We start from the raw sequence: 20,531 nt of genomic DNA, 5'->3' as shown, positions 1-20,531 counted from the left end.
TATTTCCATTACCAGCAACTGTCAACTTCGTGGCAGGTTTCTTTCTTTACTTACTTCTTTTAGCTGACTCGTTTATATCCAGCCCACCCCCATGATGTACCTTCAGAACAGCGCCTGGCACATCACATGGGAGCAGAGAACCTGCCAGATGAATAGTTGTTGAAGAAACAGCAAAATTTTCCCCAAAACCCTAAAGGCAGCCTGCCCACAGCCGTGCGTCTCATCGTTTTGGCCAAGGGTGCCAGGCCCACTCCCCAGGCTCCCAAGAAGCAGAGTCAGGGAACCAGACAGCCTGGTTTATTGAGATGCACCAGCGCTCAAGGCCCAGCTCTCCTGTCTCCTGTGGGGAGGAGCCCTCTGGCCTCTCCCAGGCCTTCCCATTCTGGGTGGCCAACGTCCTCCCCTCACTCTTAGCTAACAGTGAGGCACTGATGTTCTAGAGCCAAGACACAGGACAGGAAAGGGGCTCCGGGTGGCCCCTTCCCCCAGAATCTGAAAATGATTCAGGTTTCAGCTACCTGAACCTCTGTGGGGCCGAAATCCCAGAGGCAGGCAGCCACGCGGTGCCCAAGAACCTCTGCGTCAGGCTGAGGGAGGAGGAAGGTCCAGTTCCTCCTTGCCCTGGAGGGCCTGGCGCCTGCCCCTGACAAAGCAGGGAATAATATTAAATATAAATAATTTATAGAAAATGGCTCGTACAAAAAGCTGCGGGGTAGGGAAGGAGGCGCCTCCGTGAGAGGCTGAGATGACTGGAAGAGGGGGGAAGGGGGAGAGATGCCTCCACCTCTCCTAGTCCCTAAAACAGAGCCCTCCAGCTGCCCAAGGCCTTGAGGGGGCTCTGGCAGGCAGGCGAGGGCAGAGCAGGGCCAAGGGGCTCAGCGGGCCAGGCTGGTGAGCAGGGTGGTAAATTGCAGGGCCCGCCCTGCCAGCTCCGCCACACACTGCACCATCTCTTGGGCCGCAGGGCCAGATGGGTAGCCCAGGGCGGCCCCCTTGATGGCCAGCACCGTGGCCCGCAATGCCTGGCCCAGCGCTGTGCCTGCAGCTCCGACCTGTGCTCGCAGAGGGGTGGAGGCTGCCAGGCGGCCCAGGGTGTCCCCAACAAACACCAGGCGGTGAGCAGCCACCAGCACCTGCTTGCCGTGGGGCACGAAGAGGCGCGGGGGCTGGTTGGCCCGGGTGCTGGACATCAGGGCCGCCACGGCTGCCTGCAGTGTTGAGTAGTGGCCCTGGCACTGCCCAGCGTAGAAGTGCAGGAGCTGTAGATCTCCGGCGGGAAGAACCAGTGGCTCCCCTGGGGACGGGGCCTCCTGCGGGCGAGAAGAGTGGTCCGTGGGATTGCTCTCACTACTGCCGCTTTTGTTCTCATTTCCTTTCTCCTTCCCTCCCTTTGTTCCTCATTCCTTCCTTTCTCCCTGAGCTCAATTCCTTTAGATCGTACCTCTGCCCATCAGACAATTTAGATTCTCATAGCGAGTGGCAGGAAGGTACCCAGAATTGATGTCAGATAAATCTGGATACAAACAACCTCAAGAACAAGTCTCTGAACTTCATTGTTTCCTTGTCTCTAAAATGGGGAGCCTAGGACTGCACTGTCCAGTGTAAACGTAAGGCGAACCACCCATGTAATTTCAAATTTTCTAGTAGCCACATTAAGAAAATCCAAAGAAATTGGTCCATATTTTCTAACTCCATATATTAAAAATGTGGTAATTTGAACACTGTAATCAATACGAAAATTATTGAGATTGTTTTTCATACTAAGTCTGCAAAATCTGGTGTGCACTTTTCATTTACAGTACATTTCAGTTTGGACCGGTCACATTTGGAGGGATCGGTAGCCGCATGTGGCTGGTGGCTACCAGACTGGAGAGTGCAGCTCTCGTCTCTGCCTCCTAAGGCTGCAGTGGAGATTAGCTGATACGATGTACAGAAAGGGCTGAGAACAGAGAATTGCACACTGTAAGCACTATGTGAGTGCTAACTATGGCTGTGACGCACGCGATGTGCTGAGCACAGGGTGTGGCACTTGGTACAAACCTGACAAATGGTAGCTATCGTGATTAGGACCATTCTAGATCAGGTCGAGGAGACCATCTCACTTTCCCGAGGCCCAGAGAGATTAACTGGCGGCTTCTTAGTGGTGGAGCTGGGATTAGGAGCCGGGTCTCTTAGGAACCCAGGAATTCACAGTTGGAAGGGGCCTCGGAAGTCACCCGGCCCAGCAACTCTTCTGCTCCCCTGACTGCTCGCTTTTCTGACTCTTCTCCAACACATTCTTTCCTCTCTTTCCGAATCCCTGATATCCCTTTCTTTCTTTCTTTTTTTTTTTTTTTTTGTGGTACGCGGGCCTCTCACTGTTGTGGCCTCTCCGGTGGCAGAGCACAGGCTCCGGACACGCAGGCTCAGCGGCCATGGCTCACGGGCCCAGCCGCTCCGCGGCATGTGGGATCTTCCCGGACCGGGGCACGAACCCGTGTCCCCTGCATCGGCAGGCGGACTCTCAACCACTGCGCCACCAGGGAAGTCCCCTGATATCCTTTTCTAAGTTCCAGCTCCTTCCTGAATTCTAACTCCTCTCTACTCCAACTGTCCCGTTTCACTGAACTCTTACCCCCATCCTAAATCAATTTCCCTTGATGCGAGTTGAGAATAGCCCTTCTTCCAAGTTCCTGCTCCTCCCCGCCCCTTCTCTAGCACCACCCCCATGGGGTTACCTGCTGCTCTGGTGGTCCCCTCTCCAGCAGTTCAGGATCCCCTGGGGAGGCCTTATCCCGGGGCCTGGCTCCCTGAGCTTTATCCATGCCCTGCAGGGGGGGAGAGGGTCTCAGTGCAGTGGTGGGGGAGCAGGCTGGGGTCTAGCCTCCATGGTCTTCCTGTGCCTCCCCACTCCCACGTCCTCCCGAAGGTCTCTCCTGCCATCAGATCTGCAACCCCTTGACTCTAGGTCCGGGAGAGCTCTGGTGGCAGGTCAGAGGTCTCAGGGACCCTAGGCTGGGGTTAGGGGGAGGAATGTGGCACCGATACAAGTGATGTGGCCAAGTACTGGGGCCCAGGCCATAGGGTACAGGGCCATGGATGCGGAAGAAGGGAAGGGAGGAAGCCGGGGTCTGCATCTGGGGCCTCAGGCCTCCTTGCTGGCTCTCCTGGAGCCATTTCTGGTGGGGCTGGCTGGAGGCGAGCTCACCTTCAGGTGGACGTAGTCATACTCCTCGGCCATCGGGATGCCCTCATACTCATTGTGGTGTCCTTCTTGATGGTCCTCCACCTCCCCGATCTCTGGATCCCCCTCGACCTTGGGGCCCCCGTAGCCCGGCAGGCGGGGTGGGGGTGGGGGCAGAGGCCGGTCCTGGATGCTGCCCTTCCGGCCTGGAGCAGGAGAGGGAGCCGGGGAAGGGCTGGGGGCCTCCGGGACAGGCAGGGCCGGCAGAGGGCGGCGGGACAGGCTCTCAGCTGAAGGCAAGCGGGGCCTGTGTGCGGGTGGGGGGCTTCTGGCCAGAAGCAGGGCCAGGGCGTCTAGGTCATTGGAAGCCGAGGCTGCCAGGGGCTCTGGAGAAAGGGGTGTCTCCGGCCCCAGCAGGGGGACGTCGTAGATGCCCTCGTCAGTGCCCCCGCTTTCCCCGTCTGCCAGCAGTTCCTCCGGTGCTTCGTACAGATTGAGCAGGGCGGATGCTCGTTTCAGGTTGGAGGGGGCAGCGTAGAGGGGGGGCCCTGGCTCTCGGCCCCCCTCCCAGTCCAGATCTGGCTCCAGGTCTGACTGTGGCTTCGGGGCCAGAGGCACGTCATAGGGAGCTTCATCTTCTCCAGGGGACTGGGGGACAACCCAGGCCAGAGGGCGGGAGAAGGAGGCCGGGGAGTCATAGGGGCCGTTGGAGGGAACTCGGAGGGCAGTGGGGGGTACGTCATAGACCTGGAGAGGAAGCAGTTGGTTACTCTCAGTCTCAGCAGTGGGCCCCCATTCTGCTAACCCCTACCCCCGAGAGCCGTCTGTTTCCTGCCCAACATACACACAAACCTCTAGCCCTCACCTCCAGGGCATCTCCAGGGGCAGCCTGTTGGGTCCCACTGCCTCTGGGGACCTTGTAGATGAGATCAGGGGAGGGCGGACAGGGTGCAGCCAGAGGTCCCGAGGTAGGACAGGGCCGAGCTGGAGGTGGTACCACATACACCTGGGGGATCAACACAGGCAGGTGGGTCAGGTGGTGTGGGGACCAGGGGATCAGATAATGTGTGCCCGGGAGGAGCTTAGACATCTTCCAACCCCCTCCCTGTACCAGTGGGGAAAGAGCCCAGAAAGGGTTGGCCAGCAGGATTAGTACAGCAGAGTCGGTGCAGAGCTGCCGTCTCAGGGCTCTCCCTCCACGTGCAGGCACCGGCGGACGGGAATGTCCTGGCTTGGGGTTTTGGGGGGCTCCAGCTCTCACCTCCTGGTCCTCATTGCCGTGCTCTGGGGCCGGATGTGGTGAGCCAGGCTGGGCTGGCGGCACCTGGGAGAGGCCAGGCTTGGGCGCCGGGCCATTGGGAAGGAGCTTCACTCTGTTGGCAGGCACAATGCCCTGCTGGCCGTGCAGGGAGCAGAGGCACCAGCCGTCCAGCCCACCAGCGCCTTCCCTCTGCAGCACCCGTAGAACGTCCCCTCGGCGGAAGGACAGTTCCTGGGGGGACTCGGCGGTGTTGTCGTACAGTGCCCGGGCCAGCTGGGCCTGATGGGTGAGGTGGGAGTAGGGAGAGGGGTCTTCACACACATGTCAGGTCATGTCACCCCCTGCTCAAAACATAGAGCTCCCCACTTCCCTCAAGCTAAAAATCTTACCTCCTGACTCAGCCCTGCCTGTCTCCAGCTTCATCCCTTGCATTCTCCCTCTCTATTCCTTGATCTAGACAAGCTCTTTCCCACCTCAGGGCCTTTGCAGTCCCTTTACCTGTCCCCTGACTATTCATTTGACTGGCCCTTTTTCATCCTTCAGTTCTTCTTAAATGTCTTCTTCTCACTCTTCTCCCCACCCCATTCTGTGTCTGTCTCCACCCATTGTTTCCTTCACAGTACTTAATACTATTTGTCTATTTACTTTAAAAAATCAATTTCTTCCCTTGTACTGTCAGCCCTGTGAGAAAAGGGATTTCTATATTCCTAGCCTCTGCAATAGGCCTAACCTGGAATCAGTCCTCCATGAACATATGTTGAATGAATTACATGAGGAAGTCCTGGAAAGGTCTCCCATAGGATCTCCTTTACCTTCCCTGTTTCCCAGTCAGCATCCCCTATAAGCAGGTTAGATTAAGCAGCTGCAGAGACCCCGTATTCTGAGAAGGAGTGGGAGAAGCCCAGCCCAGACACAGCCTCAACATAATAAGGAAGAAAACAGAAACCAAAGCAATTGTTTTGTTCTCAGTCTGAGCAAGTAAGGCTCTACCAGCAGAGGCTGAGGTTATCATGGAGAAAAGTGTATACACTCGTGTGTGTTTGTGTGTGTGTGTGTGTGTGTGTGTGTATGCAAGGGGGCTGGTGGACCAACCAAGAGCAAACATTTATCAGCCTGTTTCCAGTCCTGTCTGGTGGGGACATCTAAGCTTTTTCCTTTGAGAGCTACAGGCTCAGGTAAGCCACAGACATCAAGTGCAAATTATATACCCAGACACTGAGCGAGTGTTTGCACCAATCATCTCATCTCATTTAATCCTCACAACAACCTGATGAGGGAGGAGCCATCATTATCCCCATTTGGAAAGGAAATTGGAACAGAGAGGTTGGTACTTTGCCCAACGACATACAGCTGGTGCAGCATGATTTGAACTCCAGGCTGTGGGATTCCAGAGCCTCTCACTCACTCCTCTGCTGCCTCTTCACAACCATAAGCATAAGGATCTACTTTTTGGGAGTTCCCTGGTGGCCTAGTGGTTAGGATTCCAGGCTTTCACTGCCGTGGCCCAGGTTCAATCCCTGGTCACAGAACTGAGATCCCACAAGCCATGCAGCGCACCCCTCCCCAAAAAAAGGATCCACTTTTTTCTTCTTATATAAGTAACAGTAGTTAAGTCAAGAGGGCCCATGACATATATCCGGACAAAACTATAATTCAGAAAGAAACACACACCCCTAAGTTCACAGCAGCACTATTCACGACAGCCAAGACATGGAAACAACATAAATGTCCGTTGACAGATGAATGGATAAAGAAGATGTGGTACATATATACAATGGAATATTACTCACCCATAAAAAAGAATGAAATAATGCCATTTACACCAACATGGATGCAACTAGAGATTATCATACTAAGTGAAGTAAGTCAGAAAGAGAAAGACAAACACCATATGATATCACTTATATGTGGAATCTAAAGTATGGTACAAATGAACCTATCTATGAAACAGAAACAGATTCATGGACATAGAGAACATACCGGTGGTTGCCAAGCGGGAGGGGACTGGGGGAGGGATGGAGTGGGAGGTTGGGGTTAGCAGATGTGAGCTATTATATATAGAAGGGATAAACAACAGGGTCCTACGGTATAGCACAGAGAATTATATTCAATATCCTATGATAAACCATAGTGGAAAAGAATATAAAAAAGGATGTACATATATATGTATAACTGAATCACTTTGCCGTACAGCAGTAACACAACATTGTAAATCAACTATGCTTCAATTAAAAAAAAAAAAAGGGACTTCCATGGTGGTGCAGTAGTTAAGAATCCACCTGCCAATGCAGGGGACACGGGTGTGAGCCCTGGTCCACGAAGATCCCACATGACGCGGAGCAACTAAGCCCGTGGGCCACAACTACTTCGTGCTGCAACTACTGAAGCCCACACGCCTAGAGCCCACGCTCCGCAACAAGAGAAGCCACTGTAATAAGAAGCCCGCTTACCACATCCAAAGGTAGTCCCCGCTCGCCACAACTAGAGAAAGCCTGTGCGCAGCAACGAAGACCCAAGACGGCCAAAAATAAAACAGAATTAAATAGGGCTTCCCTGGTGGCACAGTGGTTGAGAGTCTGCCTGCCGATGCAGGGGACACGGGTTTGTGCCCCGGTCCGGGAAGATCCCACATGCCGCGGAGTGGCTGGGCCCGTGAGCCATGGCCACTGAGCCTGCGCGTCCAGAGCCTGTGTTCCGCAACGGGAGAGGCCACAACAGTGAGAGGACCGCGTACCGCAAAAAAAACAAAACAAAACAGAATTAAATAATAAAAATTAAAAAATAAAATAAAAAGATAACAACAATAAAAAGACTTAAAAAACAAAACAAAAAGAGGACCCATGGCTCAAACATGACTCAAGTTCATAGGAAGTCTTCATGATGCCCAAGTTCCCTTTGCTAGTCTCTCTTCACCGGGCTCTGGTTCCACCAAGTTATTTGGTAGAATCAAGCTTAAGCCACTCACAATGTCAAAATATATTCCGCTTCAGCTATGTTTCCTAAGTGACCCGAGCCTGCTGGCAGGATCCCAGGCAGCGGTAGAAAGCAGGTAGTTAGGCATTACTGAACAGGTAATCCACGTGGGCTGACTAACTCAGTGAAACATCTCAAGCTCAAGATCTCTGGCAGGCTGCATTTGGCCACCAGGCCCTGGGGGAAGGGTGTCTGGCTCAGCCAGCATGAGTGCATGTTCCTCGTGGCCAGTGTTTCCCTCAGGTGGAGAGGTTGTCCAGCCCTTTATTGCTGGGTGATTTTAACAATAAGCTGACTTCTCTTGCCTGATTCCAAATGATCAAACCCTCTTCTGATTATATTTTGGCTTCTAAAGGAGGTTGTCCCACAAAAAGCCAATACGCTAGCCAGATGACACAAATTCCTGGTTAGCCTGGCCTTTTTCTTTCTAACTGTAAATTAGAAATTGGCGTTTTGGATCTAGCCAGGGGGTTAAAAAGCACGGTTTCTGAGGCAGACCGACCTGAGTTTGAGTCCTGGCTCTGCCCCTTTCGAGCTGGGTGACTTTGGGCAATTTGTTTAACCTCTCCAAGCTTCCGTTTCCTCCTTTATAGAATTCCATATCCATAGCTGAATATCCACTTTCAGACAATAACAGTACCAGCCTCACAGGGTTGTTGTGAGGACTGGGTGAGATAATGCATGAAAGAACCAGGACAAACCCATACAAAGCTCAGGGCCAGCTTAGGGCCAGTAAACACTCAGTAAATATTAGCTGTTTTTAGGATCCTGTGAGTTTCATAAGCATAAATACCAACACCCCTCACTCCCCCAGGCAAAAGAAAGATCTACCTCCTGGGACTACGAAGTTGACCAGCTGACCAGCTGGCTCCTGAGAAGGCATCTTTATGTCACAGTACCCCACTATGTTCAGGACCTCCCCCTCTTCTGGCTCCGAACTAGGGTCTGCTCACCATCATACAGATTGAGGAGCTAAGAGGAATTTGGTCTGAGAAGGAACGAAAATCTAACTCATCCTTGGGGGGTGTGGGAGGATGTCAGAAACCATGCTTCTCTTCCCAGCCTCACAATCCTCCTTCGCAGGATGCCCATTCAGAGGGAGCCAGAAAGCAGGTGGCAGCCTCGCTTTCCCTGGGAATCCTAAGGCCTAGGGAAGGCTGGAAAGGGGACAGAGTTGCTTAGATTCAGACTACAAGCAGTAGAGGACAGAAAGCAGGGGCGGGGCTGTGAAGAGTTCCTCCCTGTGTCAGGTTTGAATTCTGTCCAATGGGACCAAACCTCTGGGCCTTGCAATTGCGGGAACCCAGGCCAGAGTCCCTGATAGACTGATTGATGATGGGTGTGGCCACCCCAGCTCTACCCCCTCCTCAGGGGCCCAGCTGACTTGTGAGGGAGTGGCTGTCTTAAAGGGGGGTGGCCGTGGGCTACACGCTCACTGGGAGGCCTCCTCCCACTGGCCCATCATGCCAGCTGTCTCCTCCCTTTGTCCCCAGTCCTAGGAAAGTGGCCAGAGGCTGGCTGACATCACCTCCCCTCCTCCCTCTATTTTCTCTTGCTCCCTGCCCGATCTCCCTCTTTTACTTTATTTCCCACCTTTCTGCCGTCCCTCCTCTAGAGAAGGGCCCCCTTGGGCCCTTTGCCCTCTCCTATTTCCTTGAAGCCACCTCCGTTCTTTCAGCCCCCTCCCAACCTTTTACTAGCCTCCCAATCACAAGCCCCTGCCAACCTCCAGTGGCCATCTGTTCCCGCCCATAAAGGAGCAGATAGGACTCAGGCTTGCCCCCTCCCCTCCTTCCAGGAGCAGCCTCTGGAAAGAAAAAGGGGAGAATGGGGAGCGGGAGGAGAGAAGGGGGAGGCCAGATCCAGTAGGAGCTAGGGATGAGGAGTGAGAGGGGGAAAGGGAAACAAAAGTGCCAGAAGGGGGACACAGTCTCCCAAAGAAGCAAGGGACCAAGGAGCGAGACAAAGAGAAGGCAGAAATAAAAGTGACAGCAGTGCAGGACAGGCTGTGGACGTCTCTGCCCGGCAGCCTCCTCTCTCTGGTGGACTCACCGACGTGGCTATGGCCATGGCCTTGGCCTTCCGCGCGGCCAGCTCCAGGCCAGGCTCGGTTTCGCTGACTTCAGCAGCGGCTGCCCCGCACCATGGAGGCGGCCCCCTGCTGCGGCGCCTGAGTCGTGGCCTCCGCAGAGGTTGGAGGAGGAGAAAGAAAACCCACGAAACTCCCCAAATGGGAGGCAGCTTGGCCGGGCAGGAGGAGGAGCGGGGCGGGCCGGGGCGTCGCTGCGGGACCTCATCCAAGGGCGCGCGCTCTGCCCCGTCCCCGCGGCCTCCCGGGGGCTGCCGGGTGGACCAGGCCCCCGGAGCTGCCTGTCCTAGGCCGAGGGGGCACCCCGGATCCGCACGGGCCCAAAGCTTCCTTCCAGTGCCAGGGCGGGCGAGGAGGCGGGAGCTGGGGCTACGCTCGACGCCTCTCCGGGCCGCTCAGGACGGCCCCGAGGGCAGGGAGAAGCCGCCGGGGCGGTCGGGCTGGACGAGCGAGTTTAGGGGCCAAGCCTCCCCACCCGGCTGCCGCGCCGGAGAGCGGTGCTCCCGAGGCTGAGGGGCGTCGGGGGCTCTGCGGCAGCCCCGCTGCGAGGGAGGGGTGGGGGGGGCAGTGAAAACTGAGACGTTCGTCCCTCTTCAAACTCGCCCGACTTGGCGAACCGAGGCCAGGCTGGCGCCGAATGTCTCGGAGAGCGCGGCGGCTGGGCTGGGCGGCCCGAGTGGTTGCCTTCTGCCCAGACTCTCGCAGCCCCGGCGAGGAAGCGGGTTCCCAAACACGCACACTAGCTCGCAGCGCGCCTGGGGGTCTGGGGGCGCCGCGACGCCTCGCTACCCGCACGCGGGCCCGGCTCGAAGGGGCGGGACGGCGTTCCCCACACGCCCCCCTCCAGCCCTCGACGTCGGCGCTCCCGCTCCCACCCTCGGCCCCCGGCCCTCGGCGCTGGCCCCGCCGACCCGCTTACACGCACCCTTGGCGGGCCCTCTCCGCGCGCCCCAGGGCTCGGGGCAGCCCGGGTGTCTCTGGCAACCGAGAGAAAGGCCACAAAGCAAAAGAAGGAGCAAAGAGAAGGCGAAGGAGGAGCAGAGGCCAGGGTCCTGCGGACACGCCTGGAGGTGGGGCTGGGGGGGGGGGACACTGAGAGCGCTGGGAAGGCTCCGGGGGTCGCGCGCGGCCTTCAGGCTCACCCCCCGCTCGCGGCTCCCCTCCCCTCCCCTTCCCGGGCTCCCGGCGCCCTTTCTGTGCAGCTCCTTTCTCCTCCCCTCGGGCCCTCTCCGCTCCGGCGCGGGGCTCAGTCCCGGGGATTAAGAGAAAGGAGGGAGGGGAAAAGGGAGGGGAAGGGAAGGGGCGGAGGAGAAAGAAGGACGATCCCTCCAAAGGCGGGTGTTGAGTTTCAGCTCAGGACCCTCGGGCCAAATTGCACGCCCCCTCCCGGCTCCTCTTCCCCGTCGGCTGCAGCCCGGCGTCGCGGCGAACCTCCAGGTGGTCTGGTTCGCTCCCTCCCGGGAGCTTTCCTCTCCCCGTCACGCCCCCGATCTCCCCCGCCGGCCCCGCGCCTCTCTGCATCCCTTTCATTAGCCCCACATCTGTCTTTCCCTTGGGAGGGAGCACGCTCCTTCCGCCTTTCTGGGGTCCTCCGCGGAGCCTGTCTATTCCCTTGGCAGGGCCTCCGCAGGGGTCTGGGGCTGGACACGGATTCTAGCCCTGGCGAGAAAACGTGATGCCTGAGCATCTGGTCCCGGAGCCGCGGGCGGGCCGGTTGTGCCGCCTCTTAACGCTTCTCTGCCAGTCTAGACCTGTCCCCTGCCCTCACTCTGGCTCGCTCCTGAGGAGCAAAAGTGGGGACTTCGGGCACAAAAGGGCAGGACTCTTTCAGAGGAGCTGGGATTGCCCCCAAGCTTCGGCTGGAAGGACGCGGCTCGTGCCCCCACACCTCTCCTGCCCTGTTACTGCTCCTTCGCGTGCGCTGCCTCCCTCCAGTTGCCCGCCCCCTCCCCGCCCACCCCGCGTTCTTCCTTTGGGAAAGAACACATCGAGGCCTCTCAGAGGCTCCAGAGAAGCCTTCCTTCTTCCGTTTTTGAGGTTCCTGGAATTTAAAAAGTTAGATGCCAAACTGGATTGAAAAACTGTAGCATGTTTTCAATATTTACATTTAACACATTAACACTTCAAACACATAGACAATGGCTCTATGTATGTATAGCGTCATTTGGAGATAACATCAGAAGTCTAATTTAAGGCCCTTTGTGAACCTGAGGCCGGGGATACAGAGAGGCTCCCCTCTCCCCTCCCATCCCCCTCCACCTTCGCATTCCACAGGCCCACTCTTCCAGGCATTTGTCAGCAGGGGAGGGGGAAGCACCTGACCCAGCTCCTTCCTCTCCCTGTTGCTTGGGCACCTGTGAACAAACTCAGACTCCTTTAGGATGGGAGAAGAACTTTAACATTTCCAGATGCATCTCAAGGGAGAGCTCCCCCATTCCAGTTCCAGCCTGGTCCAACTTCTCCCAGACCCCAGCCCTGGGGGGGGGGGGCCTGGCTGCCTGGAACACAGATATTCAGCTTCTGGGGAGTGACTTGGTATATGATCTCTGCCCAGGGGACTGCCAAGGCAAATTGGGGCTCAAGATGGAGGTGGGCAGGAAACCCTGTTCCAAAGATGAGTGCCCTGATTGGCACAGGGGAAACAGATGGAGGCCGGAAAAGACTAAGCAGGAAGGAAGTGCTGGGACCCGGCAAAATGGTGGTTTGGGAGGAGGGCAGTGAGGCTCACTGCCCTCATTGTAGCTGAGCGCCTAGCTAGTGCCTGGAGCTAGGTGAGGGGGTTAGAGTGCACACCTGCAGGAACACAAGTCTGTGCTTCTGGAGTGCCCAGGCAGGAAATGGAGCCGGTCAGGCTCGGGAGTGAATCCTGGTTTGTCAGCTCTGTGACCTTGGTCAAGTTCTGGAACATCTCTGAAGTTCAGCTCCTCATCTGGAACAGTTGCTTTGGTGAGGAGTAAATATATGTAAAGTGTGTAGCACAATGGCCTTTCCTCTTCACCTTGGCTCCCCACAACTCCCCCTGCACCCCCAGCTGGTACCTTCATGAAAGTTCAAAGTGCTTCTTTGTTGAGGGCAGGAGGAGCCTTCTTCCTGTCCTTATGCCTCATCTCTGCCCTCTCCTTCGCAAACTGAGGTTTCAGGTGATTCTAACTTGGTCAGGGAGAGTTCTGGGCTCCAGGTTAGGTTGGAGAAAACCCAGGCTGGGTGGTAGGCTGAGACCCTGGGTGGGCGGCAGCCTCAGGCAGGGGGGCCCTCAGCTTCGGGGCTTGCGTTTGCCACTACTCAGGGGGTAGAAAGACAGGAACCCCTCCATCAGGCTTTCTGGGTCCCAGTCTTCTCTCCCACTCTTGTCCTTTCCCATCAGGGCCAATCGGCTGATGTCCTCCTCATCCCACCCCGTGACCTGTTCTACTCAGAACTTCTCGGGTGCTCATGGATTCTTCCAGTTCTCCTCTCTTTGGACCCCACCGCATCCAGATTGGCTGCATTCTAATCCTGGCTCCAACACTAGCCAACTCCAACATTGGGAAGCTATGTGACCTCTGGGAGCCTCTGGTTCCTTGTCTGTCAAATGGGTTAATAATGGAACTGAGGATTAAGAGAATCCTGAGAACTGGAATTCCCTGGTGGCGCAGTGGTTAGGAATCAGCCTGCCAGTGCAGGGGACACGGATTCGAGCCCTGGTTGGGGAAGATCCCACATGCTGCGGAGCAACTAAGCCCGTGCGCCACAACTACTGAAGCCCGTGAGCTTAGAGCCCGTGCTCCGCAAGAGAAGCCACCGCAATGGGAAGCCTGCACACAGCAACAAAGAGTAGAAGCCCACGTGCAGCAGCGAAGACCCAATGCAGCCAAAATAAATAAATAAATAAATTTATTTTTTTTAAAAAGATTCATTCATTAAAACAAAAAAAAAGAAGAAGTCTGAGAACAGTGCCTGGTCCATGATGTGTAAATGTTGGCTCAAAGCAACTGTTACTATTGTTATCTGATGTCAGTTCTGTGGGGCAGCAGAATGTCAAGGACACGGAACTTGCCTTCAAGAAACCCACATCATGTAGATTATGCTTGAATACAGTTGATACCTTCCCACTGAATTTGGCATAAAATCCAAATGCTCCGGACTTCCCTGGTGGCGCAGTGGTTAAGAATCTGCCTGCCAGTGGGTTCGAGCCCTGGTCCGGGAAGATCTCACATGCCACAGAGCAACTAAGCCCGTGTGCCACAACTACTGAACCTGCGCTCTAGAGCCCGCGAGCCACAACTACTGAGCCCATGCGCCACAATTACTGAAGCCTGTGCGCCTGGAGCCTGTGCTCCGCAACAAGAGAAGCCACTGCAATGAGAAGCCCATGCACCTCAACAAAAAGTAGCCCCTGCTCGCTGCAACCAGAGAAAGCCCGCACGCAGCAACAAAGACCCAACGCAGCCAAAAATAAAAAATATATATAAATTAAAAAACAAATGTTCTGCCACAGGCTTTAAGATCCTATGTGAGCTGGTCCCTGCCCACCTCTTCACCTCATTTCATCCCACCCTTTCCCTTAACCTTTGTTTTCTACCCACACTGTCCATTCTGTTTCTGAAACATGTCAAGCTCTTTCACCTCTAGGACTCTGCATGTCCTGTTCCCTCTGCCTGGACCACTCTTTCCCAGACCCTTTCCATCATCTTGTCAAATTCCACATCTTCAGAAAGGCCTTCCCTGGCTTTTTTTTTTTTTTTTTTTAAGATTTTTTTTGATGTGGACCACTTTTAAAGTCTTTATTGAATTTGTTACAATATTGCTTCTGTTTTATGTTTTGGTTTTTTGGCTGCGAGGCATGTGGGATCTTAGCTCTGACCAGGGATCACCTGCACCTCCTGCATTGGAAGGCGAAGTCTTAACTGCTGGACCACCAGGGAAGTTGCCTTCCCTGGCTTTTTAAAGTTAAGTTGCCCCTCTCTCCACCCACCCCCCACCTCCCAGTAATTCTCTATTTCTTAACACTGTTTCATTTTCTTCATAGCACTTATTATTATCAGAGATTATCTTGTTTCTTTATTTACCATCTGTCTCCTTCTAAAACGTAAGCTTCTTGAGGCAGGGACCTTATCTGGCTTGTCCTCCTCTGCATTCCTAGCATTTAGAATGGTGCCTGGCATATAATAAGTGCTCAATAAATATTTGGCAAATGGGCGAATGAACAGGGCAGCCATGACTGTAGGACAGAGTTGAGTAAGCCAAAGGCCCACCATGGGGGAGGCACCAGGCCTGGGCTGGGGGAGGGAGTTGCTAGGCTTTTTGTCCTGTTCACTCTGATTCTCTGCGTGTCTCCCAGGCCAGACTGGGTTCTCTTTGAAGGCAGGCTCCAGGCACCATGTAAGTAAAGATGATACTACAAATAATTAGCAACCGGTACCATCATGGCATCCCCATCAGGACACGGGAGCCTGTTCTGGAGGCCTCCGTCTGGGCCAGGCGGTCTCCCTTTAGTTGCAGGATCACAGGGAGGTTGTAGTGTGGACGTGCTCCAGTCCTGAGGACAGTATCTATTTACCAGCCGGGACAGAAGTAATATTTCAGCATTTTAACCACCAGTGCCCCTGCCCCACCTCAGGTGAGTGCAGATGAGCTTCAGTAGGCCTTGCGGAGCGCTGGTTTCAGCACTGTTGCAGGGGCTGCTAGGCTGGTTGGCACTTTTGTAGCCACCCAGGTTACCCCCAGCCCACCGCCCAAGCTGCAGCAAACATGCATATTTCTACAAGAGAAGAGAGGCCCCTAGGCGAAGAGCTGATCAGAGGCAGGGGAAGGGTGAGAACTCCGGTGACTTTCTGAGGAAGGGCAGGACAGCCATCGTAACCTTTTGCAAGCTTTCTTGGCCGAGGTGGGGTGCTTCCTGTCACATCCTCCCTGCTCTTTCCTGCTAGGGGCTGATCTCTTCCCAGAGGCTCGGGGGTGGGACTCTCAGCTGGTCCCCCGTGGCTGCCAGGTCAGGCCCAGGCAGGTGAGGACACACAGGGAAGCACCCGTGATACTGGGTACTGGGTGAACTTTGCTTCTGCCTCTACATTCTCCCCATTTGCCACCCCCATCTCTCCACACCCCTAGTGATTCCCTGAAAGCTGAAATGACTCAGGGATTCTTAGTCATCCCAACAGGAGAACCCTCTGGAAAATGCTTCTTATGGCAGGGAGTCATCCTGAGGAGACCCACAGCTGCTCCTGAGATAAGGGTGGAGACTGAGCAAATGGGAAGAGGTGAGTGGGGACATGTGGCTCAGAGCGCAAGTTCTGCGTCAGGCCTGGTCAGGCAGGGGAGACTGCCCTTCAGGGGTTTCGTTAGAGGAGGTCCTGGTACAGAGGCAGGGGACACCCCAAAGTCCTCTCCTGGAGGGAATGTCCCACGTAACCCACGTGGGTCCTTTGCAGCATCAACAAGTGAAACAAGTAGCTTGGATCACTTCCAGCTCTTTCAAGCACGCTGTCCTGGATAGGGGCCAAGATCAAGAGGTCCGGGCCCGTGTCAGCCTCTGAGGTTCTGATTGGTCTGGGAGAGACCCAAGGGATCCAGCTCTTCTGGAAGGTCCCCTCAAAGCCTTTTCTGCGGTTGGGGGTTGCTCGGGAACACCAAAAGCCACCCTGGGGTCCACGTGCCAGACCTAAGGCTGGACTCTGCACTAAGGTCGGTGATCAGGAGGACATCTGAGAAGAAAGGGAAGAGAAGAGACAAGACCATGGGTGGGAGCAGCAGGGATCATAGAAACGAGGCCTCTTGGAGAGAGACCAGGATGGTGTTCCCTAATTTTGGGTAACAAGCGAACCAGGGAAATTCCTATAATGCCTGTTCTCAAAGGCATAGAATAGCAGGATACTATTGCTTTGACCCATGCCTGGAAAAGTATAAAGAACAAAGTTTACCCAATAGGTTATCGGGCTTACAATGATGTTACTCACAACTTCAGTGAGTCTAGCATTTAAATCAGCTTTTGAAAACACTTGCAAGTTTTTTGGGGTTTTCAGTTTTGTTTTGTTTTTTTTGCGGTACGCGGGCCTCTCACTGTTGTGGCCTCTCCCGTTGCGGAGCACAGGATCAGCGGCCGTGGCTCATGGGCCCAGCCGCTCCGCGGCATGTGGGATCTTCCTGGACCAGGGCACGAACCCGTGTACCCTGCATCAGCAGGCGGACTCTCAACCACTGCGCCACCAGGGAAGCCCTTGTTTTGTTTTTTAATCTCAGGTCACACACTCCAAAAGGTAGTGGAAAAAAATTTGAATAAACAAAACAGGTTTGCTGCAGATAAAACCAGGACTCCTAAACTGCTCCAGTCAACCTGCTTCCACAAGGCCCTGCTGTCAGCCAGCGCAGTGCGCAGGCTGGGGGAGCAGCATCCGGCATGTACCAAGTGAGTGCGCAGGGGCCTGGCTGGGACGTGCTGAGCAGGGCAGGAGCAGAGATGTGGCTAGGGTGGAGGAAGCTCTCAGGTTTGGGGCTGGGGACCAGATGCGGCATGAATCCAGGAGCTCAGGGAACAGCTGGGGGAGGGGGCACCCGGACTAAGTGGAAGCAGTTTTCTCACTGGCCTTTTCCTACAGGTGGTTGCATTTTTGGCAATGGTCTTGGGAACCCACACCCTCCATTTGCGGCCCCAGAAGGGCTGTACCCACTGGCCCAGCTGCTGCTCCAGCAAAGGACAGAACCCCACTGAGGAGTGGCTGAAGTGCAACACTGTGCTCATGCCTCCCCCAGAGACCACCAGCCTTGCCCACCACCCGGAATCCTGCAAGGCCAGTGAAGACGGACCCCTCAACAGCCGGTCCATCGCCCCCTGGAGATACGAATGCTGGCCCCTGTCCCCTCCCGAACACCTGCTCATGTGCTGGTCAGCGTGTGTGCGAGAGACCAGGGGCGTTCCAGACAATTCCAGCCTACCTGCCCCCTTTTACCTCAGGGAGGTTATCAAGTTTGGGTGTTAGACAAGGCCTAGCTCTGACTCTTCTTGGGTGACCTTGGGCCAATCACTCAAGTGTTCAAAGCTTAGTTTTTTGCATCTGTAAAATGAAATAATAGTCCATAGGCTAATGGTGCAGATCATAGGAAATAAGATATGAAAAATCTGTACTTAGTACAGAAAATGTTGGTTTCTTCCTTTCTTCTTCTTCCTCTACTTCTTCCCCGCCTCCTCTTCCTTCTTCTCCTTCTTCTTCCCCTACAATGGCTGTGTTTTTCTAACTAAAATATCAGAGAATAATGTACAATACAGGCACGAAGAAGCCCGATACCAAATGCTACTGCCCTGAGCCATGAATGGGTTATAATTATACCCTCCCTCTGCTCTGGGGGGCGCAGCTGGGTGGTTGGAGCGCCAGGCTGGTTATCTCTGATCACGAGCAGTCTTATTCTTTTGCTGTGTGCCACACACATAATCCTGTATTTGTGTCATGATGTAAAATAAAATATTAGGAAGCCCTGAAATTGGGACAATTAATAAAAATATTAAAAATTAGTGCCTTAGGGATCCCAAACATATTTCTCTTGCAGTCTTGAGTCCTCACGGGGTGTCTGTGTTCCCACTCTCTGTAAGTCTAGTTCTGGCTTAGCCTTGGCTTTGAGGATGGGTGGAGTAGGTCAGTGGGTAGGGAAGGGTCAGCTTTGATTGAGACTAGATCCAGGGTGGAGACTGTAGGTCACTTTGCTTTGAAGTGGTCTCAGAAGGCTGGCTGGGTTCTGGGCGAAATCTGAAGAGGTGGGAGCCCCTTTGGGGAGGCTGGGTACCAGATGGCTGACTCGGCTGGGATCTAGACCCCTGGTTGGGAGGCCGTGAACCCCCGATAACCACTCTGCTGTCCTTCCCCAAAAGCGTGTTCTTTGCAACTCTTGTCCCACAAGCTGTTCCTCAGAAAAAAAAGAAAATGATGACGTCAAGTAAGTGGGGGAAAAACTGCTGCAAGCCCCACTCCTTGGAGGTTCCCAGTGTGCCCAGCACCTTCATGGCAAGAAGTCCACAGAGAAGAAATCATTAAACTCAGCGCTTCCCAGACTCATTTGGCGACAGACCCCTCCTGCTGCAGCGTGTTTATTGGGGAATGCCACTCCGGGACATGCCGCACTAGCTGAGCCCCAGTTTGCGAAGTCCTGTCTGTTTGGAGGACGGTTTTACAACCTAGGGGCTGTTTCCCTCTGGGCTTCTGGGGTCCCAGACCTTTGGAGCACCTACTTTTTATGCCTTTTAGGGACATGAAATCCTTTTAGAATAAGTCACTAAGCCTTACCACACACTCTTATGTGTGCTTATAATACGTGCACAGCCTGTGTCTGGAGGACAGGCAGGATATGGCAGATGGTGGCTTCCTCTGGGGAGGGGGACGGGGAGACAGACTGTCAGCCTTCACTTGATATTTTCTTATACTTGGATATAAGAGCAGTTTTTACTTTAAAATTTTAAAAAACCCTAAAAAATAATAACAATTACAAAAAGGAACCTCAGGCTAGAGCCCAGTGTATGTATCAGATGGAACCAGGGCTGGTCTGGTGGAGGCTCTGGTGGAGCTGCTCACCTGCCCCGCCTCCCTTAGGGCTCTGGGACCAGTTGGAAAGTCACTCTTCTATGCTCGACCCTCACTGACAGTTGGGGGAAATAAATCCCAGGGAACAGGGGGTGACTTGTTCAAAGTCACGCGGGTACCTGACACGCGGGTACCAGAGCTCGAATAAGAAGCCAAGCCCCCGACAGTCCTGGCATTTCCACCCTGGGGCCTCGCTGCTCCTGGCCGGTCCCCTGTTTGCCAGCCAGCCTTATCCCCAGGACCTGACGCTTGCCGCCCCTGCAGGTTGGACAGAGACTTGAACTGGCTGTAAGTGGCCTGTAAGACGGGAATAAAGACACAGACCTACTAGAGCATGGACTTGAGGATATGGGGAGAGGGAAGGGTAAGCTGGGACAAAGTGAGAGAGTGGCATGGACATATATACACTACCAAACGTAAAATAGATAGCTAGTGGGAAGCAGCCGCATAGCACAGGGAGATCAGCTCGGTGCTTTGTGACCACCTAGAGGGGTGGGATAGGGAGGGTGGGAGGGAGGGAGACGCAAGAGGCAAGAGATATGGGAACATATGTATATGTGTAACTGATTCACTTTGTTATAAAGCAGAAACTAACACACCATTGTAAAGCAATTATACTCCAATAAAGATGTTAAAAGATAGATAAATAAATAAATAAATAAAGTGGCCTGATTTGTCTTTGGCATCCCTGGTGCCTGAGCATCTTGTGGTCCCCAGCCTGGTCCCTCTTCCTCCCCACTGTCAGCCCTCACCTACTGCCTTCTCCCTCTGCCGTCCAGAGTTTCCGCTGTGGCCCCCCATCCCTCCCCTTCCCTGGCTTCCTGGCTCAGCCCTAAACACTGGGGGGGGGGGGGCGGGTCAGGCCGCCCTCCTGGCATGCTGGAGAGACAGAGGCCCATTGAGGTACTGCAGCAGGCACACAGCGCCCCCTTGTCCCCCAACAATCTGCCTTTGTCCTCAGTTCTGGCTGCTACTGCTTGGTTCTGGGGGGTGTTGCCTGGGCTGGGCTCCAGCTCCCACCCTCCCTAAAAGGAAAAGGGAGAAAGGATGGTGAGGAAGAGGGTTAAGGTTAGGGAAGAGGGCCACAAACTTCCTCAGGCTTGGGTCCTTGGGGGCTCCTAGGCCGGCCCATTACTCAGCTCACCTCCCAGCTCATCCTGGTTTCTCCGCGGACCTCCTCCTCCCCACGCTTCTCCCCTCTGCGGGAGGCGGGGTTGGGCTCCAAGTAAGGGGAGGGTTGACCACGCCCCCCTTGCCCGCGCCTCCCCTCCCATGTGCTGCCTGGGGGGCAGTGCACGCACCAGCCGAGCACTCTGGGCAGCTGGGTGCAGGCCCTTCTGGGCAGCCGCCTTCCCCGGGGTCCCACAGCAGCCCTGCCCGCTTCACGTTCAGGTTTCTCGCAGTGCCTTCCTGCTCCTCTCTGCTTCCCCATCCTGTCAGTTTTCCATTTTCCTTCCTGGCTGGTGGCAGTGGGGGCTGTGTGCGGTGGGCCCCGTGGAG

At 54.9% G+C, this 20,531-nt stretch overlaps 1 protein-coding gene across 1 annotated transcript; it reads right to left on the bottom strand.

The window, feature by feature from the left end:
- Positions 1-464: 464 nt before the first annotated feature.
- EFS (embryonal Fyn-associated substrate) lies at positions 465-9,694 on the bottom strand (the record flags this gene model as incomplete). The annotated part of the gene is given in 9 exon segments (XM_082649539.1): positions 465-1,310; positions 2,718-2,807; positions 3,188-3,910; positions 4,029-4,169; positions 4,425-4,703; positions 9,450-9,511; positions 9,514-9,561; positions 9,564-9,648; positions 9,650-9,694. Coding segments are annotated over 9 exon segments (1,908 nt in total). The 3' UTR covers positions 465-875.
- Between the last annotated feature and the right edge of the window lie 10,837 nt (positions 9,695-20,531).

This window comes from Grampus griseus (assembly GCF_964374135.1).
Source record: "Grampus griseus genome assembly, chromosome: 2".
NCBI lineage: Eukaryota > Metazoa > Chordata > Mammalia > Artiodactyla > Delphinidae > Grampus > Grampus griseus.
The sequence above is the reverse complement of the archived record's forward strand: the minus strand, read 5'-3'. Positions and strand labels throughout refer to the sequence as shown.